A 25,234-nucleotide genomic window follows, 5' to 3' on the forward strand; every position below is an offset into this window, starting at 1 on the left:
TTGAGACACATTTTCTCTATGTACTCCTGGCTGTCCTGGTACATGCTCTGTACACCAGTCTGGTCTTGAACTCAGGGATCTGCCTGTCTCTGTCTTCTGAGTGCTAGGATTAAAGACATGTGACATCATGCCCCGCTAAATACTGTAGCTTTTAAAATTTTCTATCTCCACTTAGATATTTCTATGTAGTTCTAGATGACCTGGAACTATCACTTATGCATTCTGAAGATGTGTAGCTTCTTTTAGCATCAGATAGAGCATAACCTCAAAAGGGGGGAGGCAACGTAAAATCAACCTAGAAACTTACCCATCAGGGTCTACAAATTGCCTAAAAGTAACAGATTTTTCTTAGCATGGATCTGAGTAAAAAAAATTTAGGGGCTGGAATCAACAACTCATGGGTAAAGTGCTTGCTGACCCTGTATTTGACTTCCACAGCCCAAAAATATATTCTAATGTTACATATTATAAATAACCTATTTTGGAAAAAATAACTAATAAGTCTTCTAGTATACCATAACTGTATTATCTGGTGATATACAAAATTAAAAATAGAGCAGACAGGTCCTGATATTGCCTTGCACCTCAGCTGTTATGGTGATTTGAATAAAAATGGTTCCCACAGGCTCATATATTTGAATGCTTAGTCACCAGGGAGTGGAACTGTTTGAAAGGATTAGGAGGGGGCTGGAGAGATGGCTCAGAGGTTAAGAGCACTGATTGTTCTTCCAGAGGTCCTGAGTTCAATTCCCAGCAACCACATGGTGACTCACAACCATCTGTAATGAAATCTGGTGCCCTCTTCTGGCCTGCAGGTATACATGCAGACAGAACACTGTATACAAAATAAATAAATCTTTAAAGAAAAAAAGAAAGGATGAAAAAAAGAAAAAAAGAAAGGTATGGCTTTGTTGAGTACAAGCATAGCTTTTGTGGACAATTTGCAGCAGTTGGTTCTTTCCTTCCACTGTGTAGGTACTGGAGACTGAACACAGGTCAGCAGGTGTCTGAACCAGTGTACCAGTTTTTGATGCAGGGGCTCCCTATGTAATTCAGGCTGGCCTAGAACTCACAATATAGCCAAAGCTGACCTCTAATTCAAGGTCCTCCTGTCTCCACCTCTCAAATGTTATGATTATAGGCACGGGCTATGATGCCAATCCATATGCATGTTCTTTAAAAGATTAAAAAACTAACTCAAATTTGCTGAAGCCTCACTAGAAAAAAGGAAGGTCAGATTTTTTACCTTTTCCCTGAGAAAGGGAAAAATTCAGAAGTCTACTTCACCCGTAAATTCAGACACTCAGCAGCTGGGCAAATCCCACTTTCAGGGAACTGCTCTTACCCCTGGTGTTTTCTAGACACAACTGAGTACAACTGTCACTGTGATTAACTTCCAGGAATGTCAGCCAGCAGAAAAGACTTCAGCAGTTATTTCACCTCAGTCAGCTGGACTCTGGAACAACTGCCTCTTTCTCTCTGCTGGGCAGAAAAGCAGCTACCAATCTTAGGAGTCTATAACCATCCAAGAACATACTAGCATCAACCAATCTTATTAAAAACTGCTAACCTCCCACTTGATCCATCTAACCCTTCTATATTTTCAGCCATTACCCTGTTCCATTTCCCCTACATCATTTCTCAACCTTTTAATACTATATAATTACTTACTGTGTTTATTCTTATCTCCTTTTAAAAGATACAATCTACTGGGTTTGGTGCCTCAAGCCTGTAATTCCAGAACTGCAGAAAGCAAGGCAGGAGTGCATCAAAGCCAGCCAGGACTACAGAACAAAACCTCTTCACTCACAAAGGTAAAATTCATTGGTGGCTGTTTTTTGTCTTGGTCTATTTAATTCAATGACAGATCTTTTTTGTTTGTTTTTTCAAGACAGGGTTTCTCTGTAGCTTTGGAGCCTGTCCTGGAACTAGCTCTTGTAGACCAGGCTGATCTCTAAGTTACAGAGATCCGCCAGCCTATGCCTCCTGAGTGCTGGGATTAAAGGCGTGCGCCACCACCGCCCGGCTCAATGACAGATCTTAAGAAGCTTTAACACTATTTCACATATAGCAGGAACTCAATGGAAAGGAACAAACAAAACCTTAAAAAGGTCAACAAGACCCAGAATACCCAATACTATTTCTCTAGCAGAACCAGACTGGTTCCTGTGAGTGGCCCACCTTGCATACACTCCTCCAAGTTAGGATGCATACATGGAGTGGGCAATGCTACAGGCAGTAAGGTAACAAAGCCTGCCCTTGAATCAGAAGGGGTTCTTTTTTTTTAATTATTATTTATTTATTTATTTATTTATTTATTTATTTATTTATTTATTACGTATACAGTATTCTATCTGTGTGTGTGCCTGCAGGCCAGAAGAGGGCACCAGACCTCATTATAGATGGTTGTGAGCCACCATGTGGTTGCTGGTGTGGTTGCTGGGAATTGAACTCAGGACCTTTGGAAGAGCAGGCAATGCTCTTAACCGCTGAACCATCTCTCCAGCCCCCCAGAAGGGGTTCTTAAGCCATTCACAGTCTGTCTTGTTTCTAGTTTATTCACTTTGGGATAAAATGCATTGAATGGAATGTTCTAGTATAAAAGGAGTTTGAAAAAAAAATCATACGAAGTTTCTTTCTTCAAAGTCTAAGTTTAATTCAGTTCAGAAAACATTAATTATGCAGTTATATTCAAAGCATTGGGCTAGGACTTATGGGAGACAAAAGAATAGAGGCGACATTGTTGTCCTACAGAACTTAGAATGAGGCAGAAAGAAAGTACAACCACAAATAATTATAATTTAAGACAGCATATGATAAATTACACTAATAGAGATCTTTTTTGTTGTTGTTATTTTGTTTTTGTTTTTCGAGACAAGGTTTCTCTGTACCTTTGGAGCCTGTCCTGGAACTAGCTCTTGTAGACCACGCTGGCCTGGAACACACAGAGATCCGCCTTCCCCTGCCTCTTGAGTGCTGGGATTAAAGGCGTGTACCACCACTGCCCGGCTCTAAAAGAGATCTTAGTCACCACCCCCTCAAAAAAATCCTAAAGAAACATAGGGAAAAATGAAATCAGTTCTGGAGATAGAATGAGAAGAAATGTGGGTAAAAAAGGCTTCAGGAAAGAGACTAAGCACTGTACTAGTTTGAATGAAGGGACAAACTGGGGATGTGAATGCCTTGGAAGCAGAGAAGGGCATTCCAACAGAAAAGAGAAAAGAAACAAACTAAAAACATACAGAATAAATCACTGGGATGGCTATAAAAAGGGTATTGATAGACTGAAATGTGAAATAAAGCTGAGGAAAGCCAGGTTTAATCAAGACAAATAAAATCTGAAATACATCTAGAAGCCAGTAAGATAGCTTAGTGAGTAAAGACGCTTGCCCCACAGTCTGGCAAACTGGGTTCATCTTCAGAACCTATGTAAGGGTAGAAGAGAACCGACTCCACAAAGTTGTCCTCTGACCTTCACATGTCCACCACGGTTCCCACTCACCCACAATCCGCCCCCCACAATAATTTAAAATTATTACACACACATGCACAGTAATTTAAAATAGCTTATTTACTTATTTTGGTTTTTAGAGACAGGGTTTCTCTATAGTCCTGGTTGTCCTGGAACTCACTCTGTAGACCAGGCTGGCCTCGAACTCACAGAGATCCACCTGCTTCTGCCTTCCACCACCGCCTGGCAAGTAGTTTTAAATATTGGTCTATGATAGTGGATTACTTTTTTTCAGCATGGAAAAAATTTGCCAAATTATACATTTTAAAAATCTCTGCAAGGCTATACAGATCTTTAATCCCAAGAAGAGGCAGGCAAATCCCTTTGATTTTGATCAAAGAGTTCCAGGCCAGCCAGCCAAGGATACACAGTAGTACTTGTCTCAAAAGAAAAAGAAAAGAAAAGCTTGGAGGGCTAGAGAGACGGCTCAGTGGTTAAGAGCACGGGACCTGCATTTGATTCCCAGCCCATGGCGACTCACAACCATTTGAAATTCTAGTTGTAGAGGATCTAACACCCTCTTCTGACCTGTGAGCATCAGTATGCATGTAGTGCTCAGATATACATGCAAGTAAAACATTCAGAGATATAAAATAAAAATACTTGAAATTTAAAGAAGTAAAATAACCCCCTCTCCAAAATCCATGGTGGATTTCTGTGTTACTTATTCTAGAATCAAATGATTTTCTTTGAGAGCATTTTGATTTATAATTATCTATCCATTAGTTCACTATCTAACATTCTGATTCATAATTATATATTCATTAATTGACTGTCTCCTCCACTACATTACAGGTCTCAATAGGATATGGAAGGGACCATGTCTGGCCTACCACATGAAGTCCTCAACAAATAAATAAAAATACATAGCAGCACCATGTAGTAGAAAGAACACCGGCATGAGATTACTGCATAAGTATACAAAAGATGAAAACCTGAGCTAGGTCAGGCAAGAAAAAAATGAGGTAAATGGGGCTGGAGACATGGCTCAGTAGTAAAGAGCACTAGCTGCTCTTCTAGAGAATCTGGGTCTAATTCCCTATAACCTGTAAGTCCATTCCCAGGGGATTTAATCACCTCCCATAACCTCCATGGGCACTCAATACACATTTTTTAAAAAAGTGAAGTAAATGGAAAACAGATATTCAGTGAGTAATTAGATGAGATGGGATGTCTGAGTTACAGCAATTGGAAGAACAGTAACAAAAGATGCAAGTTTCAGAAATTTTGAATTAGAAGTGCCTACTAAAGTAGATGTCAAGTAGAAAAATACTGTTTTTCTATATACCTCACAGATTTATGCACCTCCTTGGGTTTCAAAGTTTTGCTTCTCTTCTACTACAGTTTTATTTCTGATACCATTCTATAAGACTCTGCTCTAGAAACAAACCTTGTTCTAGAACAAGGGTAAGCATTTGAATTTCTTTTTTTTTTAAATTTGTGTTTCTTTTTCTTTTTACTTTATTTTATGTACATTGGTGTTTTGCCTACATGTATGTGTGTGGGTGTCAGATCTTGACATTACAGACATTACAGAGCTGTCATGTGGATGCTAGGAATTGAACTCAGGTCCTTTGAATGAGCAATCAGTGCTCTTAACCACTGAGCCATCACTCCAGCCCCCAAACATTTGAATTTCACACCAAACTTCAGGATTTGTAACTGAAGTTTATAGGGCTTATTCATTAAAGTCCACTTCAGTTCACATGATGGAATTTTCCCAACTAGATACACAGTGTCACCTAGAAATGTTGCTAGGAATGGTGCTGACAACATACCAAAAACGTGTTAGCTGTCTTTTTAATAGGGTAAAGCAAATACCACTGCCTTCCTCTACAAATATTAACCTACATCCTAAGAAATGACAGGTAACAGCATGTAATGTGGTACCAGCACCCAGTGTACCCTAACTATAGGGATCTGGATTCCATGCTGTGGTCTGATTAGGTTGTGTGGTACCTACTGCCTGATCATTTGCTAATCCAATTCCCTCTGTTCCACATGACATTTAAAACAACAATGCAACTACCTATAGGTACTGGAAAGATGGTTTAGCAGACAGAGGTACTTGCTGCCAAAACTGACAACCTGAGTCCCCTCCCTTGTATCAATATAGTAGAAGGAGAGAATCCATTCCTGTAGGTTGTCCTGCAATGACATAAGAACCCACAAAATGAATACATAAATAAAAGTAATTAAAAAGATTTAAAGGGGGGGCTGAAAAGATAGCTAAATGGTTAGGAGCACACACTGTTATTGAGAGGAGTTTGATTCGCAGGAGTCATGTCAGACAGCTCACAACCATCTGTAACTCTAGATCCAGGAGAGCCAATGCCTCTGTACTCCATCATCACTGTACTTGTGTGTACACACTCACACAGAGACACACACTCATACACATATTCCAAATAAAATAAAATCTTTTTTAAGCTATAAAAAGAAAATAACCTATCTATAAAACTAATTATAGCCAGGCAATGGTGGCATGCCTTTAATCCCAACACTCAGGAGGTCCAGGCAGGCGGATCTCTGTGAGTTTGAGGCCAGCCTGGTCTACAGAGGGAGTGAGCCACACTGGAGAAGAAGAGAACGGACTCTTACAAGTTCACCATGTGCACTGTTGTATACACTACACACCACTCTCAATAAACTGCTAAAATGAAATAATAAATAAATGTAAGTTCAAGTCAATGAAAAGGACTTTAAAAAATAAGAACAGGGCTGGAGAGACGGTTTAGAGGTTAAAGTGCTTACTGCTCTTCCTGAGGATCAGGGTTCAGTTCCCATGACCCACATAGTGGTTCACAACAACCAGTTCCAGGGAATCCAATGCCCTCTTCTGACCTTTGTGGGTAACGGATACATTTTACATATAAACAGGCAGTCATATACATAAAAATAAAATAAACCTAACGAAAAAAATTTGAAATAAAAATAAAATTTGTTCTGGGCTTGAGTTGTAGCTAAGTACTACAACACCTGCACTATATACACACTGTCATGGGTTGGATTCCCAGACAATTAAGTCAAATAAACTGACAAAATTCATCTCTATAGAAAAGACAAAACTGGGCTTGGTGGCTCAAGTCTGTAATTTCAACACCTGAGAGACTGAGGCAGGGAGTGCACACTGATTTTGAGGCTAACCTGGGATACAGTGTGAGGCTCTTAGAAAAAGGAAAGATGCCATAAAGAAATGGCTCATTGGTTAGGAGCATGGGACCCAGATTCTATCCTCACCACCCACATGGAGGCTAACAACTGTCTGTAACTGCAGTTCTACAGGACCTGACACCATCTTCTGGCTTCCCTGGGCACTAGGCATGCATGTGGTACACATACGTATAAGCAAGCAAAACACCCATACACGCAAAAAAAAAAAAAAAAAAAAAAAAAAGAAGCATTTTTTATCCTGAACAGGAATTAAAGGATACAAACCTGGCACATATTTTCAGTTACTTTATTAATTACTACATGCCAGAATGTGTGTCCTGTATACCCTCCTTAGGAGGGGGTCACAATGAGAATTAACTACTAGAAAGCTGCTGTGGATATAGCTTAGCAATAGGTTAATTGTCTAGCATATGAGAGAACCTTGGTTCAAGCATCATCAGTACTACAAATATATAAGTAATACGTACATTATTTGACACCAATGTACTAAAAGATTGAAGAGTGACCTTTTTGACACAGATAACTACAAAAGGAAAAACAAATGAGGCCAACAGTCAAGAATAATTGAAGCTGAAAGATTATTTTGATATCAAACAAGGTGGTGGTGGTGCATGCCTTTAATTCCAGCACTCAGGAGGCAGAGGCAAGCGGATCTCTGTGAGTTTGAGGCCACTTGGTCTACAAGAGCTTGTTCCAGGACAGGCCCCAAAGCTACAGAGAAATCTTGTCTTGAAAAACAAAACCAAAAAAAAAAAAACCTAAAAAACAAAAACACCACCACAAACAAAAAAATAAAATAAAATGCAAGAGAAATTGGCCAGACACTACCACAGAGCATAGTAAAAATGCAGTTTCAGAACCTGCCTAGCATCAGACAGCTCTCTTCTGCAATAAAATAGTAGGGAAAAAAAAACATACAGCAACAAGAAAAAAGTCCAAGGTTGCCCTGAGTGCTCCTACCAAAGATCTAATGGGTATTTGCATTTCTTATTTCTGGGACTCTGATCCAAGGGTGAACAGCAAAGAGAATTATGAAAACTCAGCCTTTTTGGATCTAGATGTGCCTCACTCATTGATCTGACTGCTCACAAGACTGCAGTTCAACTATTACTATTAGAGCAAGGGGGTTGGGGAGGAAGACAGTGAGGTGAGAGGGAAGGAGGTGGAGGATTTGGGCTGTGACTATAATAGGACGGTAATTAGTGTTTCCACACTACTGAAGAAGTCTTCAGAGCTAAAAACGAGATGAGTGATGAGCGAGGAAGAACAGCACAAGGAATCAAAGTACTGAGAAAGACAGGAAAGGACATGGTGTTTTATGAACAATTCAAATAAAACAAAGCCCATGATAGTGCTCGCCTCTCCAAGTCTACAACCTAAATTCAATTCCAACATTCCATAGGAAGGAAGAAGATGTTATCCTCTGGCCTGCACGTGCTTTCTTTCTCCACTGGGCTTGGAGAAAGACATCTGGACTTTAAAACACTTAATACAATTTCTTTCCTTTCAATTAACTACTGACCAATATCCTGTGAATTCTGGTAGGCATACCCATTCCTGGGTATGTGTACTTGATAAGTGAAGGCCCATGCAGCCTGTGACCTAATCAGAAAATTATTACAAAATACACATCAAATTACTTGTTCACAATTTTAGTCTAGGCCAAGGGTGGTAGTGTATGCCTGTAATCCCCGTCTTTGGAAGGTTGAAGAAACTTGAGCAAACAAGAGGTTCACAAGTTCACGGCCAACCCAGGTTACATAGCAAGACACCATCTCACAGTGAGATGAGAGAGCAAATAGCTTCAATGAACATGGAAAAGGAAAGTCATATTAATGAAAGATAGTATAGTAATCTAAAGGGAAATCTATAAATTTTCAGAAATCCTCAAAATATAAAGTATTATTGCAAGTCATAGGAAATATAGTAGTTGCTTTTAATTTATTTTATAGTTTTTAAAGTAAATATTTAATAGATATAGTTTCCTAACATCATTTGACCCTCTGGTGATAATTTGGTTTTAACAAGTGAAGTTAGGAAGATCAAGAAAAAAGTTATAAAGATACTGGGAAGGGGGCTAAAAATTAAAGATGGTAAAATGGAGAAATGCAAACTTCATGGAGGAAATGACATTCGTAAAATAAAAGCATGCAAATTTCTTGGGTAAGGAGCTTCAGGTGAACCTAGCACAGCAAAGTCAATCGCACCCTTTGCATAAAAACCAGCTGGGGATCCTCCCAGTGGGCTAAAGCTTTTCATCATCAAGAAAGCAAAGAATTTTCTGTTTCCCATTTCCTTCTAATAAACAAGTCCTAGAAGCACTGAATTACCACTATTTCCTTCCCTTTCATGGGGCATAAAGCCAGAACGTCCAGAAGTACAATGGTGCCATGTAGGGCCAGAAAAGAATCTCTTTTCTCTATCCCATCACCATCTCACTCACAAATCAACAATAGGCATTAAGAAACGTGAAACAAAGTGCAGTTTCACACATGTGAGTGGAGCCTAAGCCACACAGGACTGAGTATTTTCTTGTCATTGTGGCATGTGACTCTTCAGCCACCTGCTCAATAATCCCTCTTCAACTGCACAGCTGCTGCCGATGCCACATGCCTTGCTAGGCAGGTGTTTTGGTGAATTACCTGTTCTCTAGTGAAAAGGCTATTTCACTGACACTTAGTGGACCGGGAACCTGCCAATCAGCATCACCTATCTTCATTTTGCCTGTCACAGTCAACTTTTATCAGAGAGGTAATATGAAAGTATTATTTCACACACTGTGGTTTTTTTATTCCGTTCATTTTTCATTGTTGCTCTGTTATTTTTAAAAACGAAATTTTTTTTTAAAAAAAATAGACAAAAGAATTAAGTTACTGAAAAGAAAACTTGCCACACAACCAAAGGCTACCTTATTTCAGTGTGGCTTCATATGCCTGGCATTAGTCCCATCCATGCTGGTTTTTCACAATGAAAATAAGAATTGCTTAGCTGTCTTTGGAGCAGTAAGATGTACTAAGATATTTGGCAAAGTAGAGAGGGGAAGCAGAGTGGCAACTACTGGAGAACAAACATCCCTGTATGTATGTATCCTCCATGCCTGAGCTCAGGCACAAGTGCTGAGAGTCAAATAATTAAGGAGTGGCACTTCCAGTGAACAGAGCAATCAGACACACCCTCAACAAATTATCTTGTTCCAGGCATTTAGTTGCTATGTGCTAACTGCAACATATTACTACCAGTTGCCAAAATTATACTTCCATAACCACACACAAGCACTAATGTGTCTAGCTATGAAGACCTCACATTAGGAAATACTTCCTACCAAGAGGTTGGAGGGGAAAAATTCAAAGAGACCTCTAAAAGACAGTCATTCACAATGCTGTCTAAGAAGGAGATGGTCCACACTTAAAAGATTCATGTAAGATTCCTAGTTGCAAGAGTTCAATTATGAAACTACTAAACCTAATCAAGGCAAATTTAATATGAAGTACTGCCTTCACTTACACCCAACAACACTCGGGAACACAACACCAACAGGTAAGCTGGGACATACTAAGAAGCCAAGGAACACACACAGAAAAAGCGTAAGAGCAGACAACCCTTTCAGTAAGGCTTAAAGACCATTCTATTATCAAAAAAAAATTAAGTGGAGCCAGGGGGTGGTGGCACAGGTCTTTAATCCCAACACTCAGGAGGTAGAGGCAGGTAAATCTCTGAGTTGGAGATCAGCCTGGTCTACAGAGCAAGTTCCAGGACAGTCAAGGCTACACAGAAAAACCCTGACTCAAAAAAATCAAAAATAATTTTTTAAAAAAGTGTCAAAACAACCTGTTCTCTCCTATAAAAGTCCCAACATCTAAGTGGCAAGTCATCATTAAATAAAGGGATGAGGGAGGGAGAGACCACACTTAGCACTTATATCTTTGAAAGACCTTTACCAAAACCAAAGGCTAGAGTCCCTTACTCAATGATAAACTATGGAAAACGTTGGATAGCTACTGTGTATACTGCATACTGAATACAAACCCCCTTACAAAGAATCTTATTTCTAGTATTTTAAAAGTTTTCTTTAAGGTCTTTCATGAAAACCTCTTTTCTAGACGCAAATCATGATATGTGTGTGTGTGTGTACCTCCTCCAACTGCTACACACACACACACACACACACACACACACAGACACATTGTACCAGAATACTGCTTGGAGACTTATGAAACAGGCAAAGATATGATTCTTCTGGAGAAGTTTCTTTCCACCCTTTTTTAATGCCCCTAGATCCAAATATTTTTGATAGTCCCTCTCTGTGGTAAATTTCTCTCCACAACACAATACCTGATTCATCTTTTTTCATTAAGAATTGAATTATAAAGGGAAAGTGTTGTTTTCAAAGTTTGTCTTAGGCAAACTGGGTGGGTTTTTGCTATGTAATTATCAACCAGGAAGTCACCATTTAAAAAGGTGTTTGGAAGCGGGGCATAGGTGCATGACTGTAATAAGAAGGCTGAGGCAGAAGGATTTTGCATTAGACGCCAGCCTGGGCAACTAATGAGCCCCTATAGGGAGTTGGGGGGCACTTGGTCCTTGACTTCCTATCTTACTCCTATACTGATATTTAGTGGTTTTTCTAAGAGAACAAACAAAAGTTGCTGCATGAGTGTCCCATTTACACTCAGAAAAATTTAAATGCTGTTTTATGTTAAGTATAGAACCCTTTCCTTGCAGTCTTTTTCCTTAAAGGTCTGCCACAAAGCATGAGGGTGGCGTATCCCAGATGCTATTCCTCCACAACTTAGTTACAGGCTAACCAAAGAGGCAGGCACAACATGGCTGGCATCCTCTATTCTTTTGAAAAATGTGTGCCAGTGAGCTCTGTATTGTTCCTCACTCAAAAAGAAGAGCCTTTCTGTCTGGCCTCCTCCAATGGCAAGCCCCAGTCTGGAAAAGGAAGAAAATGGCACTGAGGAGCCTGGGAGATGGAGCATATCCAAAGCTCTCAGACAAGACTTGAACCTATGACCTTCACTGTGTACACAATAGGCGGGTGAGAGGGACCGGTTTATCTCTGCTGCAACAGTTCTCAGCCCTGGGGTAGCACTCCCGATAAAATGACACGACTATTGTGTGGCAACGCAGTCATCTCCTCACAACAGCCTAAACCAGCACTCCCTCCCCCAAGACAAAGCAGCAGGGGTGAAATTAACTCAGGGCTGCAGAGCAAAGCCTAACACAGAAAAAAGAGGCCTGTGGGGGCTTAGGGACTCTCCTCAACCCCTGGGGCTCTGGACACATGGCTGGAAACAGGCTTTCCTCCCATCTTTCCCACTCTCATTTAGGTAGGAAGCGGTTTCTGAGAGAATTTAATCATCTGTGATTTGTTCAGAAATATTCCCCCTGAAGGGCTCTGCTCTCTCCACCCTGTGTGAGCCTAATTCCTAGAAGCTGAAATGACTGTTTGCCGCTGCCTGTTTCACAAACACACATTAATTGGTCAGATGTGTCTCCTCCTCCTCAACCCCAGAGGGAGGAAGGAGAATCTGAGCAAAGCACAGAGATGATCCAACCGTAATTACACATAAAGGGAAAGAGGGCAATATGGGTTTTCCAAACAGGACAGGGTCTCAAACCCTCCGGGGGCACAGGGAGAGCAGTTTAAAGTCCAGGCCCAGAGATCCCACCATCTTGAAGCAAAGAACAGGAGTAAATGTGACCTAAGGCTGGGAAGGGGCACACACCCACAACCTACTGACTGCACGCTCCCAGCCACCTTGCTCTCCTTCCCGGGCCGCGTACACGTCCTGCTTTCAACCCTCTGCACCCCACGCTCCTGAGTCCCTGACGAGCCCCAGTCGCCCGAGGCCCCCCTCAGCAGAGCCTCAGAAAACTCTCTGGCCTGAACCTACCACCTGGCCAGACCAAAGGCTATGCCGGGCACCGTCACCCTCAGCCCGAACCGCCCCGGCCACGCTTTGAACTTCACCTCAGGCCCCCTCCCCCACCCACGCAACGACCCCGCTTCCCCCCGCACACACCTCCTCGCTCCGCCCCGACCCCCCCAACCCCCACTTCCTCCGCCCGGCGCCGCTACCCCCGTCGCCCTCCGCGCCCCTCGGCGCCGGGCCTTCCTCAGCGTCGCCTCCCCCCTCCCGGCCCCGGCTCCACACAAAGCTTAGCACTCACCGCGCGGCCGGTCCCGGGAGCCGCCACCTCCGCCCGCCCGGGGCCCCGGGCCGCAGAGCCGCCACTGCTACGCATCCCGGGCCGCCATCCGGGCCGCGGCCCCTCCCCCTCCCCGCCCCGGCTCTCCGCCCCTCCCCGCGCCGCTCCGCCCCGCCTGGCCCGGGCCGCTGTGTCCGGGGCCGCGGGTCCCTCAGCCGCCACCGCCACCGCCGCCGCCACCGCCGCCGCCGCCGCGATCCGGGACAACCAGGGCAGCCCGGAAGACCCGGACACTGGATTCTCGTGCTCTCGGATCCGGATTTCGTGCTCTGTGGAGTCTGGAGCTGGAGAGTACGCGAGGAAACCCGGAATCTGGATGCAGGAGCCAAGTCCTGGGTCTCTAAATCCGCGGTTGCTGGGAGTCTTGAGGAGAGAATGCTGGAAAATCCGGCGGGCGAGTTGGAACTAAGATAAGCTCAGAAGCCTAGGCTGGACAGCTTGAACCCAATGCGCCCTCCTCGTGCAAAGAACTCTCTCGCTGGATCAGACTTCACACTGAGAAGTCTCTGGAGAAGCGTTTGCACTTAAAAATAGATGTCCTTCAATCGTAGAAAGAGCAAAGACCACGGGGTCTGATCACGAATATCCATAAAGAACAGAAGACAAGTACACAACTTTTGATGGTTTCATTCATTTTGCCGCTCAGTTCGACAAACTAAAGAAAATTTTTATGGGGGTGAAGGACGTGTCGTAGCGCACGTATGCAGGTCAGCGGACAATCTGCGGGAGTCGATTATTTCCTTCCACCGATTGGTTTCGGGGATCAAACTTAGGTCACTAGACCTGGCAGCACGAACCTTTACCCATTGAGCCATCTCAATGGCCCGCAATTTTTTTAGCCATTGTCAGGGTTGTTGTTTTTTTTCCCTTTTATTACCGTTTGTTTTCCTCCACATAATACCCATTTTTAAATCCTACTCTGTCCCTTTCCACCATCCAGTATCAGTAAATCTTACTGCTTTTTATCTTGAGTTCTTTCTGCCCTCCAACCTACCTTTCTATCTCTGTTGTGACTTTTTTTTAATGTGTTACCTATCTTAGATTGCCCAGTACACCATCTCCAGAACAGGAGATTGTTCATGTGTAATTGAGCCCTCCCAGTAGCTTATGAAACGGTCCTAAGATTTCCACAGTATACCATAGCAAGAACCCCCTACTTAGACGCCATCATGTTCTTGACTATTTTATTCAGCTGTGCAGTTACCTCTCCTTATTCTCTTATTCTAAGGCACCCTTCAATTGTGCCATTCAAAATAGCATGTGATTTAGCGACCGAGTGGGTCATAAAGTCTCTTTACCCTCCATCTCTAGCATCACAAAAAGGAAAGGAGGGTGGGCTGACAGCTTAAAGACAAATATTAAGCCTGTCTAGTCTAGGAAAAAAGTTATTCCCTTGTTGGTCCATCAATATTTACATTGTTCTTGGACAGTAAAAGGACAGAACTGACTCAAAGTGACAGAAAAATTTCCAACCTATGATATTACAAATGAGGGCTTACTTAGCAGAGAGAGAAAAAGCAGGGTTTGGTGTTTTATAGTTCTGTAATTTGATTAAGTGTTAAATATTAAGTATTAACTAGACTAAAACAGTTGGGGCGGGGGAACAGTTCTACTTAAGCTGTTAGTCAGAAGAAGCTCTCAAACCTGAAAGAGTTAATGAAAAAAGAGATTCTTAAGTTTTGACTTCTTATATCTGTAAAAGCAAGTATTAGCAAATGATGTCTCACAGAACAAGTCAGATTCGCCACCACGTTTTGATAAATCCTGTGAGCTAAAATTAGTTTGTATATTTTTAAATAGTTAAGTAATAAACAAAAGATATTTTACAATGTAAAAATTGTATTTATCTGGGTGTGGTGATCCAAACTTCAGCACTTGAGAGCTTGTGGCTGGAGATCTAAAATTCAAGACTAGCCTGGGCTTTAACTGGGAAACGTAGAGACTGTCTTAAAAAAAAAAAAAAAAAACTGTCTCCAAAAAAATTATGAAATGAGTTTACTGGCTGCAGATAGTCAAGCTTACTTAGTCACATTATCTACGAATGTATTTGCAGTACAACAGCACAGCTGAATGGTTTATAAAAGCTAAGCCCTTTGCTATCTGACCCTAATTTACAGAATGACTTTGCTAACCCCTGCCCCCTGCTGTTGAGTTCAGAAGTCACTAGCCACAGGTAGACACTATTTGGGCACTAAAGGTACAGGGATTGAAGAACTGAATCTTTACTTCAAATTTATTTCAAATTTAAACAGCCTGTGGCTAGTGGCAACTGTATTAGACAGCACAACCCTAGAGACTCATGGGCTTCTGCCTCCCTGATGCTGAGATTAAAGGCATGCACCACCATGCTTGACTAGACTCTGAAGTCTTATGCATTGACTGATTTTCCCCTCATGATGTACCATTCTCTCCTGACACATCTCTCATGGGCTTAGGCAACCCTTCTACCCTCCCTCCCCCCACGTCAGTCCAGGATATTTTTTTACTGGGATTTCTTTCTAGGCTATCCAGTCTTCACAACTGAAATTCAACATCTGACCAGTTTACATTTCATCCCCTGAATGAAGGGAGCCACACTGTATTCACACAGGTAAATGGGCATTTATACAAGTTCTTTTGTGACAGAGGATGGCACTGTGACTATGTTCTTTCTTCTCTGCAGGAGGAAAGTAGAAAAGTTCTAGGCAGGCTGGATCCCTAGTTGTTGTTGGAGCCTGCAACTTGGATCACCTCGTCCCAAACACATTCACAGAAGGTGAGAACAGCAGATGTGTGCTTGCTATTTGAATCTCGAGGAAAAAAAATCCTTTATCACTGGACAGTGTTTCCTCTTCCAGGCCAGGAAACTGAAGTTAGCTGATTTCTCTAGTTTCATAGATGAGCTAGCCAATTGAACAGTCCTATGCCATCAAATCTTGGCTAGGCCCTCCAAAACATTAAACAAATATACTAAATTAAATGACCACCATAAGAATGGGCTGTGGGACAGTAATTAAAATGGAAAGAGTATCATAACTCATAGATGCCCATAACTAAGAATATTTACATAAACAATCTTCAAAGTTTCTCACATTTTCAGCCAGGGAAAAATATGAGTCTCCAATAAAATTCCAGTTTAAAAAGAAAAGTCAGGACACTTTGTTCTTTATGTTAGCTAAATTAGAAGCAAAAGTAGCCAGGCCGTGGTGGCACATGCTTTTAAGGCAGAGGCAGACAGATCAGTCAGTTCGAGGCCAGCCTGGTCTACAGAAAGAGTTCCAGGACAGGCTCTAAAGAAACACAAAGGAACCCTGTCTTGAAAACAACAACAAGAAGAAGCAAAAGTAAAAACCCAAATCCTTTTTCTTTTTTCTTGTGGGAAAGGGTCTTAATATGTACCTCTGGCTGGCCTGGAACTCACAGAGATCCACCTGCTTCAACCTCTGGAGTGCTGGGATTAAAGGTGCACACCACCACACCTGGCCAGATTCTTAATCTATTCTATATAGATCACTAAAGATAAGGCCTTACCAAATCTGACAAAGTCCCCAATTTCAAACATACCCTACTCATATAAAGGAAGCTGAGTTTTGTCTGAAATAGAAAAAGAAAAATTCCTTTACTATTCAAATTAATAACAACTGAATTCATTCATTCAAAAGCGAGTACAGATAGAGGCTGTAACAGAAAACCAACTCAGAAACTCAAAACTTCCTGAGGCCAAACTGCCCTACAGTTACAGGGTCAAAGCTAAGTGTCATAAAGCACTAACAGGCTATTCTTGAACAAGCTTGCACTCAGGCTACTAAGAATTTCCATTAGACTTTAAATTACACTATTCATCAGTGAGCAACTGAGGGCCATCTACCCGCAAGCTTCTCCCACACTTCCTCCCTGGTGTCTCAGCAAATAGAAGAGAGACATTATAGCACCACTACCATGGGAACTAAAGACAGACTTTCCCAGCCTAACCATGAAAAGGAGAAGTTTCCAAGTAGTTCTGTCACTTATTCATGTGGTTCTGCTACATACTTTAGAAGCAGATGGGGTTCCTGTAAGCCTGCAAAGCACCATGATGGCCTGATCTATTGAAGCTCCTGATTTGTTTAAGGAGTGCACACAAATTATCCACACAAAAGTCATACAGATTCTTCTGTGTGAAACATGTCTTCAAATAAAGAAGCAGAGAAACTTTTCTCTCTTTCTGCCTCCTACCTTTTAGCTTTATTTTGATGTTAGGATAGTCAGACAACTTCTTGTCTGTTCGGATTTCCCTGGGAATCCAGAGTGATCAGGCTCTGCAGAACCAATGCTGTGCAACAAGCAGAGTTCACAGTTGAGTGAACATCAATGTGTAATGAGTGGAGGCATTTCAATGCAAATAAATGCTGAATATGAAGGATTAAAGAAAGGGAAATTAATCTTTTTCATAACATAGGGTACTTTCCCCCTTCTTACTCACTCTTTCTTCTTTAAGTCAAGCAAACAAACTGCTGGAGGGAGTCCAACATCCCCAGTATGGTATTGGTGTTTTATAAAAAGCAGAGCATACACATTTAAGATCATGAGTTTCCTAGGACCCAGCGACTGAGATCCCAACAGCACTTCAGAAGAGTCTCAACAGGAAGTGCTTCCTGAGAAGGGCTAAAGGGACCAGGGAAAAATATCACTTGAAACCAATTCTTATTTTTCCAGTCATAGCTTCTTAGGATATTGATAGTATAAAAAGGTTTGCTTTCAACACTAGAGAGTCTTAGTTGTATTTACTGAGAGGTTTGTGTTTTCCAATTTTCCTCTAATTGTCCCATCTACACGATGCTTTCGCAACACCAGCAAAATAAACAAAGCAGCTTCAGGCTGCCTTAGCAGGTGGCTCATTGCTTCCCACTTCCTAATCTAATCTTCTTGTCCTGACCTCTCAAACTAAAGAACAACAGAAGTGTGTCCTCATGCTATCTTTTCCAAAAAATATAATCTGCTAATAATGGTAATTCTAGCTTTTTACTCCGAGCAATGTTGGATTAGAAGCTGGGCACGGTGGTTTTGGTCTGTAAACATGACACTTAAGGGACTTAGGCAGGAGGATTGCTATGAGTTCCAGGCAGGCCTGGGTCACAGTGAGATCCAGTCTCAACATGTCAACAGCAGAACATTTGGTAAGAACATTTTACATCATCAGGGGCTTATATTAAACATAAATTCCTCAAACATCCTAGTATTCCCTATTCTATTATTTTGAGAAAAAATTTTAAATTCAAAGAGTCTCTTGTAAAATTGTTAACCTAGATTAAGATTTCCTTAACCACAAATACAAATTTCACAAAGGAAAATAATTTCCAATTTGTTCCTTTCTCTTTTGAATTTAGTTCCAAGAAAAATATCAAAGACCTAGAATTTTTAAAATGAGATTTTATAAATAATGTATTCAAAGATTTTGGCCCACTCCATAAAGAATCCCACCTTGTAAAAAATATATACAGATTTGTAAGAGTTTAAATTCTCAGAATTGAAGCCTGGTGTCATGTCAAGCCTTTAGCTTTGTACTGCTTCAATCCCAAAGGAACAGCGGATAGCAATTTAGTATACAAGACTTCACTATTCTGTATAGTTCCTTTTTTCCTGGGTCAGACAGCTTTATTCTGCTTCATTAACCCCTTCTTTGCTCCTTGATGGATCTTGGAATCCAGTTTCCCTGTAAGAAAAAAAAGAAGTCTCACTCATTAAAATTTTTATATTTGCATTGCAAATCTTTCCTGGCCTCCTAGGTCTTCCAGTTACTGTGTTCCTGTCACATTCAATTATCTTGCTTCAGGATGCTGAACACTTCTAAACTTCAGAGTTTTATTTTCTAAGAAAAAAGCAGTGGGAATGCTGTACACACACACACACACACACACACACACACACACACACACACACACACAGAGGAATATTTATCTAAAGAATATTTCTAATTTTGTACTTTAGAATGTCTGATACTAAGGAAGACAATTCTTTTTAAAAGAATACAGACATGTAGATAAACAGAGATGAAAACAAGAGAAGAAGAAAGAATGGGGGCATGCCACAAAGAAATGCACTTCACACAGTGGGAATCCCATTCCACTGACCTGTTAACTAGCTGAGTACAAAGGATGACCCTCCCTCACAGTGGGAAAAGCAGTTCAACTCACCCTTTTGCTGCCTCAATCTTAACAGGGGGAGTGACCTGAAACAGTGGAGTAGAATCCACATAAATGCTTCCCTGACAAAGGGTCCCTATCACCAGCTCAGGGGGTAAAGGTCATAGATTATATGGCTCTTCTGAGTCTTAAACTTAGAAAATAAGGAAAAACAGCCTAGTGTCATGGTTTATGCTATAATCTGTACTCTGGAGACAGAGGCAAGAGAATCTTGTATATTCTACACCAGTTCTTGGCTGGTCAGAGAAAGCGACATAGAATGCCTCTGCTTCAAAAATAAAGAAAACAAGCCCTCTCATGTTTCAAGTGATCCAAATAAGAACTCCTCGAATGATGTGATCTTTGAATTGACTCCTCGATCTACCACAGTACAGCTAGTTCAGTGCTAGCAGCCTTTGAAAGCATCTATTTCATGACAAAAAAAAATTGTTTGTCTGACTTGTGAAAAAAGCTTGCAAATTTCTTTTCTCCCACAAAAGCCTCATTGAAGTCAATGATGATGATGATGCTAAGAATAGAAAATACTTCATTTCAGTTTTAGCACTAAAAATATAAAACAAAGAGTCCTGGATACTGTGGGCACGCACCCAGAACACCACAGACACTCGGACGTAGTTCTTTTCACTTGTTGAGCAATCCGATGTGAAAGAACTCACTTACTAGAAGCTAGTTAATAATCTGTATGAACTGGACAAGTCATTCAGTCTCTCTGGATTTCAATAGCCTCATCTGTCCATTTAAGATAAGAATACAAGTTCTGACCACCACACAAGGACACTGGGGGAAAACAGCCTCAGTCTAACAAGTTTTCTTTAGGCCTCTTGCCCTAGTGTTTGAGGGCTGCACCTGCTTCTAGAATAGCAGTACACCTTCTTCTGTGCTACCTAAGTGCTGCCCATAATAATCCCAACACTGCTGATTTTAATTTGGGTTTTAGAATATGGGCATTCCCAGTGAGTTTGGAGTTGTTTCATCTCATAGGCTGCCTAGCTGGGAATGTGAATGTGACAGCAAGCTGGCAAAGAGCCCTAATTTCATTTTCTTTTGTCTCCCTCATAGTACTTAAGTGACTGTCAATTGGTAGGTGGTCATAAATACTTTAATAAAATAAATTAAACAGGAGGTGGAAACAGACAAACAGTTCAAGGTCAGAATTAAAAACTAACCTGGATCATATGATACTTTGTCTCAAAAACAAAATGAGCAAAAAAAAAAAAGCACACAAAAAAACAAACAGACAAAGACAAATAATACAAATTTCAAATCCTCAGTATAACAGATTAACTAAGTAACCCAAAACAGCAGATAAAAAGGGTTAGTGCTGAGGTACCAGTAAGTCTTAAGTCTTCTTCAGGCTTTTAGGACAAGCTATACGAGAATTTAGAATCTATTGAAGACTTTGATATCCAGTTCTTGGTATTGCCATAGGTTTGAAGACTCGTTGATTAGGCTTGTTTCTCAGATTTCCTCCTCTAGTTGTGTAATGATGAGGATGTTACCTCGTCATTTCTATCTTCAAGTTTTGTTCAACTAAAAGAAGTACTACCCACTATAAAGTCCCTTTTCAGTGCCATGATATTGTGTCCTGAAAATGAACTATAAATTGGAAATCTGTTCCTGAGACAATCCGATAAAGTTTAAGGAACAGAAGAACAATAGAAAGATGAATAAAATACAATCTGTGAGTTGGGTATGCTGTCTCACACCTACAATCCTCTCAGAACAGTGAGGCAGGGTGGCTTTGAGTTCAGGGTCAGTCTAGGTTACACAATGCACCTGAGGTCACCCTGGACGACACAGTAAGACCCAGAGAACCTATCTCAAAAAATATATAAACCCTTTTATGGTCATACCACCTTGAACATGCCCAATCTTGTCTGATCTTGGAAGTTAAGTAGGGTCAGGCCTGGTTATTACTTGGATGGGAGACCACCTGAGAATACCTAGTGCTGTAGGCTTAAAATAAACAAACAAAAAACAATCCAAACCCTTACAACTTCCCTAAACCTGCTTACTCATCTGTAAAATCAAAAGCAGATGGATAAAACCTAGTATCTGACAGAGTTGTTAAGATTATTGCTAGGCTGAAGAGATGGCTCAGTGGTTAAGAGCACTGGCTGTTGGGAGTTGGAGAGATGGCTCAGAAGTTAAGAGCATTGCCTGCTCTTCCAAAGGTCCTGAGTTCAAATCCTAGCAACCACATGGTGGCTCACAAACCATCTGTAATGGGGTCTGGTGCCCTCTTCTGGCCTGCAGGCATACACACAGATGCAGGCATACACACAGACAGAATATTGTATACATAATAAATAAATAAATAATAATAATAATAATAATAATAAAGAGCACTGGCTGTTTATCCAGAGGACCAGGGTTCAATTCCCAGTGCTCACATGGCAGTTCACAACTGTCTGTAACTTCAGTTCCAGGGGACCTGACACCCTCATATAGACATTCATGTGATAAAACACCAATGTCCATAAAATAAAAATAAATAAATTATTTTAAAAAAAAGAATATAGCTAACATGTGCTTTCTGTAGACTAGGCACCATGCTAAGAATTTTACATATATGAATCATTAAATCAACTAATTGAAATAATAGTTGTCTCTGTATTTATGGGGTTTTGGCTTTAGGATCCTCACAAACATCAAACTCCAAAGATATTATATGAATCCCTTATATGAAATGGTGTGAGGCTTGCATACATTCTACATTGCCCTGTAAAATTTAAATTCTCTATAAATTGTCATACTTAATACAATGTAAATGCTTTATGAATAATTTTGTTTCATTTTGAGGAATAGCTTTCAAGACAGGGTTTCTCTGTGTAGTCCTGGCTCTCCTGGAACTAGCGGTAGACCAGGCTGTCCTTGAACTCACAGAGATCCAACTGCCTCTGCCTCCCAAGTGCTGGGATTAAAAGTGTGTGCCACCACCACCACCTAGCACTTCCAGTACTCTTAGCCACTAATTTCTCTCTCCAGCTCCTTTAATTTTAATTTTTTTTCTTCTGGGTTTTTTTCAAGAGAAGGTTTCTATATGTAACAGTCCTGGTTGTCCTGAACTAGCTTTGTAGACCAGACTGGCCTCCAACTCACAGAGATCTGCCTGCCTCTGCCTTCTGAGTACTGGGATTACAGGCATATTCCACCATGTCCAGAAATAAATATTTAATGTAATGGAGTCCTAAATGAAAAGTTTAGAGTGACTTGCTATCATGCTGATAACTGTACACTTGGGAAAAGCTAAACTATAATAAATATGACTTTAATGTTATTGATAAACATAATTATCTTCCAATGCTAAATATGACACTAAACACAGAACAGTGTGTTGTGGATTATTTCTTTACACCATGTGAAGATATTTCACTCTGATTGGTATAATAAAGAGCTGAATGGCCAATAGCTAGACAGAAAGAGGTTAGATGGAACTTCCGGGGACAGAGAAGACTGGCAGGAAGAAAGGTGGAGTTGCCAGCCAGACTCAGAGGAAGCAGATGGGCAGTATGCAGATGAGGTAAGGCCACATGACAGAACACAGATTAATATAAATGGGTTAATTTAAGTTATAAGAGCTAGTGGGAGTAGCCTAAGCTAAGCTTTTATAATTAAGAAATCTCTCTGTCGTTATTTTTGAGCTGGCAGCCAACAACAAATCTTACTACAAGTGTTTTTTCAAATGGAGACAAGTAAGTTGCAAGAGAAAATGAGATCCTAAAAGATGATGACTTACAGATTTTAGGATTTCCTTTAATAGGAAACTTCACAACCATTTCCTGAGGGTTTTTGCAGATGAAAACAAATGGAGAATCAGACTCTTGACTGATGTCCGGGAACTGAAAGATAAAAAATTCAGGCTAATTGGGACAAATTTGTTACTTTACAGAGATCAAGGAACAGCCCAGATTTTACCTCAATCCTGATGACAGTGCTCTCTGGTTCACAGACCAGGAGGGCTATGCTCTACAATAACAGAACTCCAGCTTTCTGAAGGTTTGACATGGTATTACACAGTCTATTGCCTGGCATCTCTGGCTTCTTATAGTGGAATCAGCTTCCTAAACAAAGGATGCCTGACATTCCTCCAGAAGGATGGGAACTGACCTATTTTTTAACACAGGCAGCTGTGAGAGTCTCAGATCTCCTGGAATGTTTGGTAACACCCTAGGTTCAGCTCAATGGATGCCCTGGAAGACTTATGAAATTCTGTCAGAAACAGCACACACAACAGCACACACAACTTCACTAAGGAGAAGGAAGATGATTCATTCTGAAAGGTATGATCATGTAAAGGCTGTTCAGCTGGATATACTACAGAACTGCTTAGGGAGAAAGGGAAGTGGCAGACTTTTTTCTGAAAAAAGTCATATCACAAAACAAATTTACATGAATATTTAAGAGGTTTTTGTTTTTTTGTTTTGTTTTTGAAAATGCATACATGGAACCCAAGACCATACTAGGGACATAACAACAGGTTAAGAAACCATTACAGATCAGCAGAAATGTTCTTTAGCAATGCCCAAACAAACTGATGTCTCATTGTTTCATATCTTAGGATGTCTAGCCTATAGCATGTTTGATAAATGACTGATAGGCACTAATCAAACTTAATTACCAGAGTTCTTTTCCCAGTAATCACTATTAAAAATAGAGCGTTAATTTTACTCTTATTCACCCTTTAAGATCTATTCTCTCATAATCTAAATAAAGGTCTAGATCCAAGAGTCTTGCTGGGCATGGTGATTTGCGCCTGTAGTCCCAACACTTGGCTAATGGAGGTAAGAGGAAGAGGTGTTAAAGGCCAGCCTTGGCTACATAATGAGTTTCAGACCAGTCTGTGCTGCACAAGATGCTGTCAAAAAACAGCAATGACAATAAACAAACAAAGATCGGGGCTGGGAAACCAGGTATGTTGGCACACATCTAATCCCAGCACTTAGAAGGCAAAGACAGGCTGATCTCTGTGAGTCTGAGGCCTACATAGTGAGTTCTAGGCCAGTCAGGGCTACATAATGAGACTCTGTCTAAACAAAACAAAGCAAGATAAACCCTGATAGTCCAAATTAGACAGCAGTTTCAGAGAAAAAAATAATAAAGAGGAAAATTAAAATGTGTCTATAACTGGTGGAAGCATAAATACTTAAAATTTCTTCATTGCGCACACTATCCAAGGTGTAAGTGATACTGTGGGAAAAGTAAAAAGAATTTTCTAAATGTTTGGTCCTGCCTATATACCATGGCCTTCAGTGAGGCAGGTGGGATGTGCAGCCTGATAAAATATAAACTTAATATCACAAATATTAATATCACAGGCACAAAAGTCATAGCCATGTACAAAGTGAAAACACTCATAGTAGAGGAGCTGAGAGGATGGATCAGCAGGCACTCTGAGAAGAGTGGAGACAAAGATCCATGCAGCACACCAACCAACCCAGTTAAGCCAATGAGCTCCAGGTTCTGAGAGCAACTACCTCTCAAAAAGGTTAAAGAGGAATTGAAGAAGACAGCCAACATGTGTAGGCCAAGGGACAAATTCCTGGGCGCAGGATCCTGCCTTCTACCTTGTTTCAGGGGCAGAGTCTCTCTTGTTTTGGTGGCTGAGCTGTATTCATAGGTTTCTTCACTCTTCTCACCTTAGCAGTGCTGGAGCTGTGACTGTAGATCGGGCTTTCTATGTGGTGATAGAACTCAGAACTCAGGGGATCAAGATTGTGCCACAAGCCTCTACCCATGGACCACCTCCCTGGCCTGTATTTCTTCTCTCTCTCCCCCCCTCTTCCTTTCTCCCTCTTTCTTTATTTCAGTGGTTTATTTATTTATTTATTTATTTATTTATTTATTTATTTTTGACACAGGGTCTCTCTACATAATCCTGGTTGTCCTGGAATTCACTCTACAGACCAGGCTGATCTCCAACTGAGAAAGATTGCTCTGCTTCTCTGAGTGCTAGGATCAAAGGTGTGCACTACAATATGCAGCTATTCTTTTGCCTTGGTTGTCCTGGAACTCATTCTGTAAGTCAGGCTGGCCTCGAACTCACAGAGATTCGCCTGTCTCTGCCTCCCGAGTGCTGGGATTAAAGGATAAAGGATTAAATTCCAGGACATCCAAGGCTACACAGAGAAACCCTGACTTGAAAAATCAAAACAGGGCTGGGCAGTGGTGG

The 25,234-nt window shown here is 41.0% G+C and overlaps 2 protein-coding genes and 1 pseudogene across 7 annotated transcripts in view; 1 reads left to right on the plus strand and 2 right to left on the minus strand.

Moving 5' to 3' along the window:
- Znf609 (zinc finger protein 609) overlaps nucleotides 1-12,999 on the minus strand; it is a 140,309-nt gene extending 127,310 nt beyond the window's left edge. For all 3 annotated transcript variants that reach the window (XM_085689246.2, XM_085689245.2, XM_085689244.2), the window contains exon 1: nucleotides 12,863-12,999. The gene's annotated coding sequence lies outside the window, so the exon portion shown is untranslated. The remainder of the gene's footprint in view (nucleotides 1-12,862) is intronic.
- Nucleotides 13,000-18,269: 5,270 nt separating this feature from the next.
- The window catches only part of Trip4 (thyroid hormone receptor interactor 4), a 52,673-nt gene continuing 45,708 nt past the window's right edge, over nucleotides 18,270-25,234 (minus strand). For 3 of the 4 annotated variants that reach the window (XM_085689248.2, XM_048423332.3, XM_048423333.3), the window contains 2 exons: nucleotides 22,802-22,904; nucleotides 18,270-18,572 (listed from right to left, as the gene is read on the minus strand). In XM_085689248.2, the coding sequence (XP_085545374.1) occupies nucleotides 18,505-18,572; nucleotides 22,802-22,904 (171 nt within the window). In that variant the 3' untranslated portion in view covers nucleotides 18,270-18,504. The remainder of the gene's footprint in view (nucleotides 18,573-22,801; nucleotides 22,905-25,234) is intronic. The other variant, XM_048423334.3, reaches the window with a different exon arrangement.
- On the plus strand, nucleotides 20,902-21,020 carry LOC125393800 (5S ribosomal RNA; annotated as a pseudogene).

Source organism: Myodes glareolus, chromosome 4 (genome assembly GCF_982192425.1).
Source record: "Myodes glareolus chromosome 4, mMyoGla1.1, whole genome shotgun sequence".
Lineage (NCBI taxonomy): Eukaryota > Metazoa > Chordata > Mammalia > Rodentia > Cricetidae > Myodes > Myodes glareolus.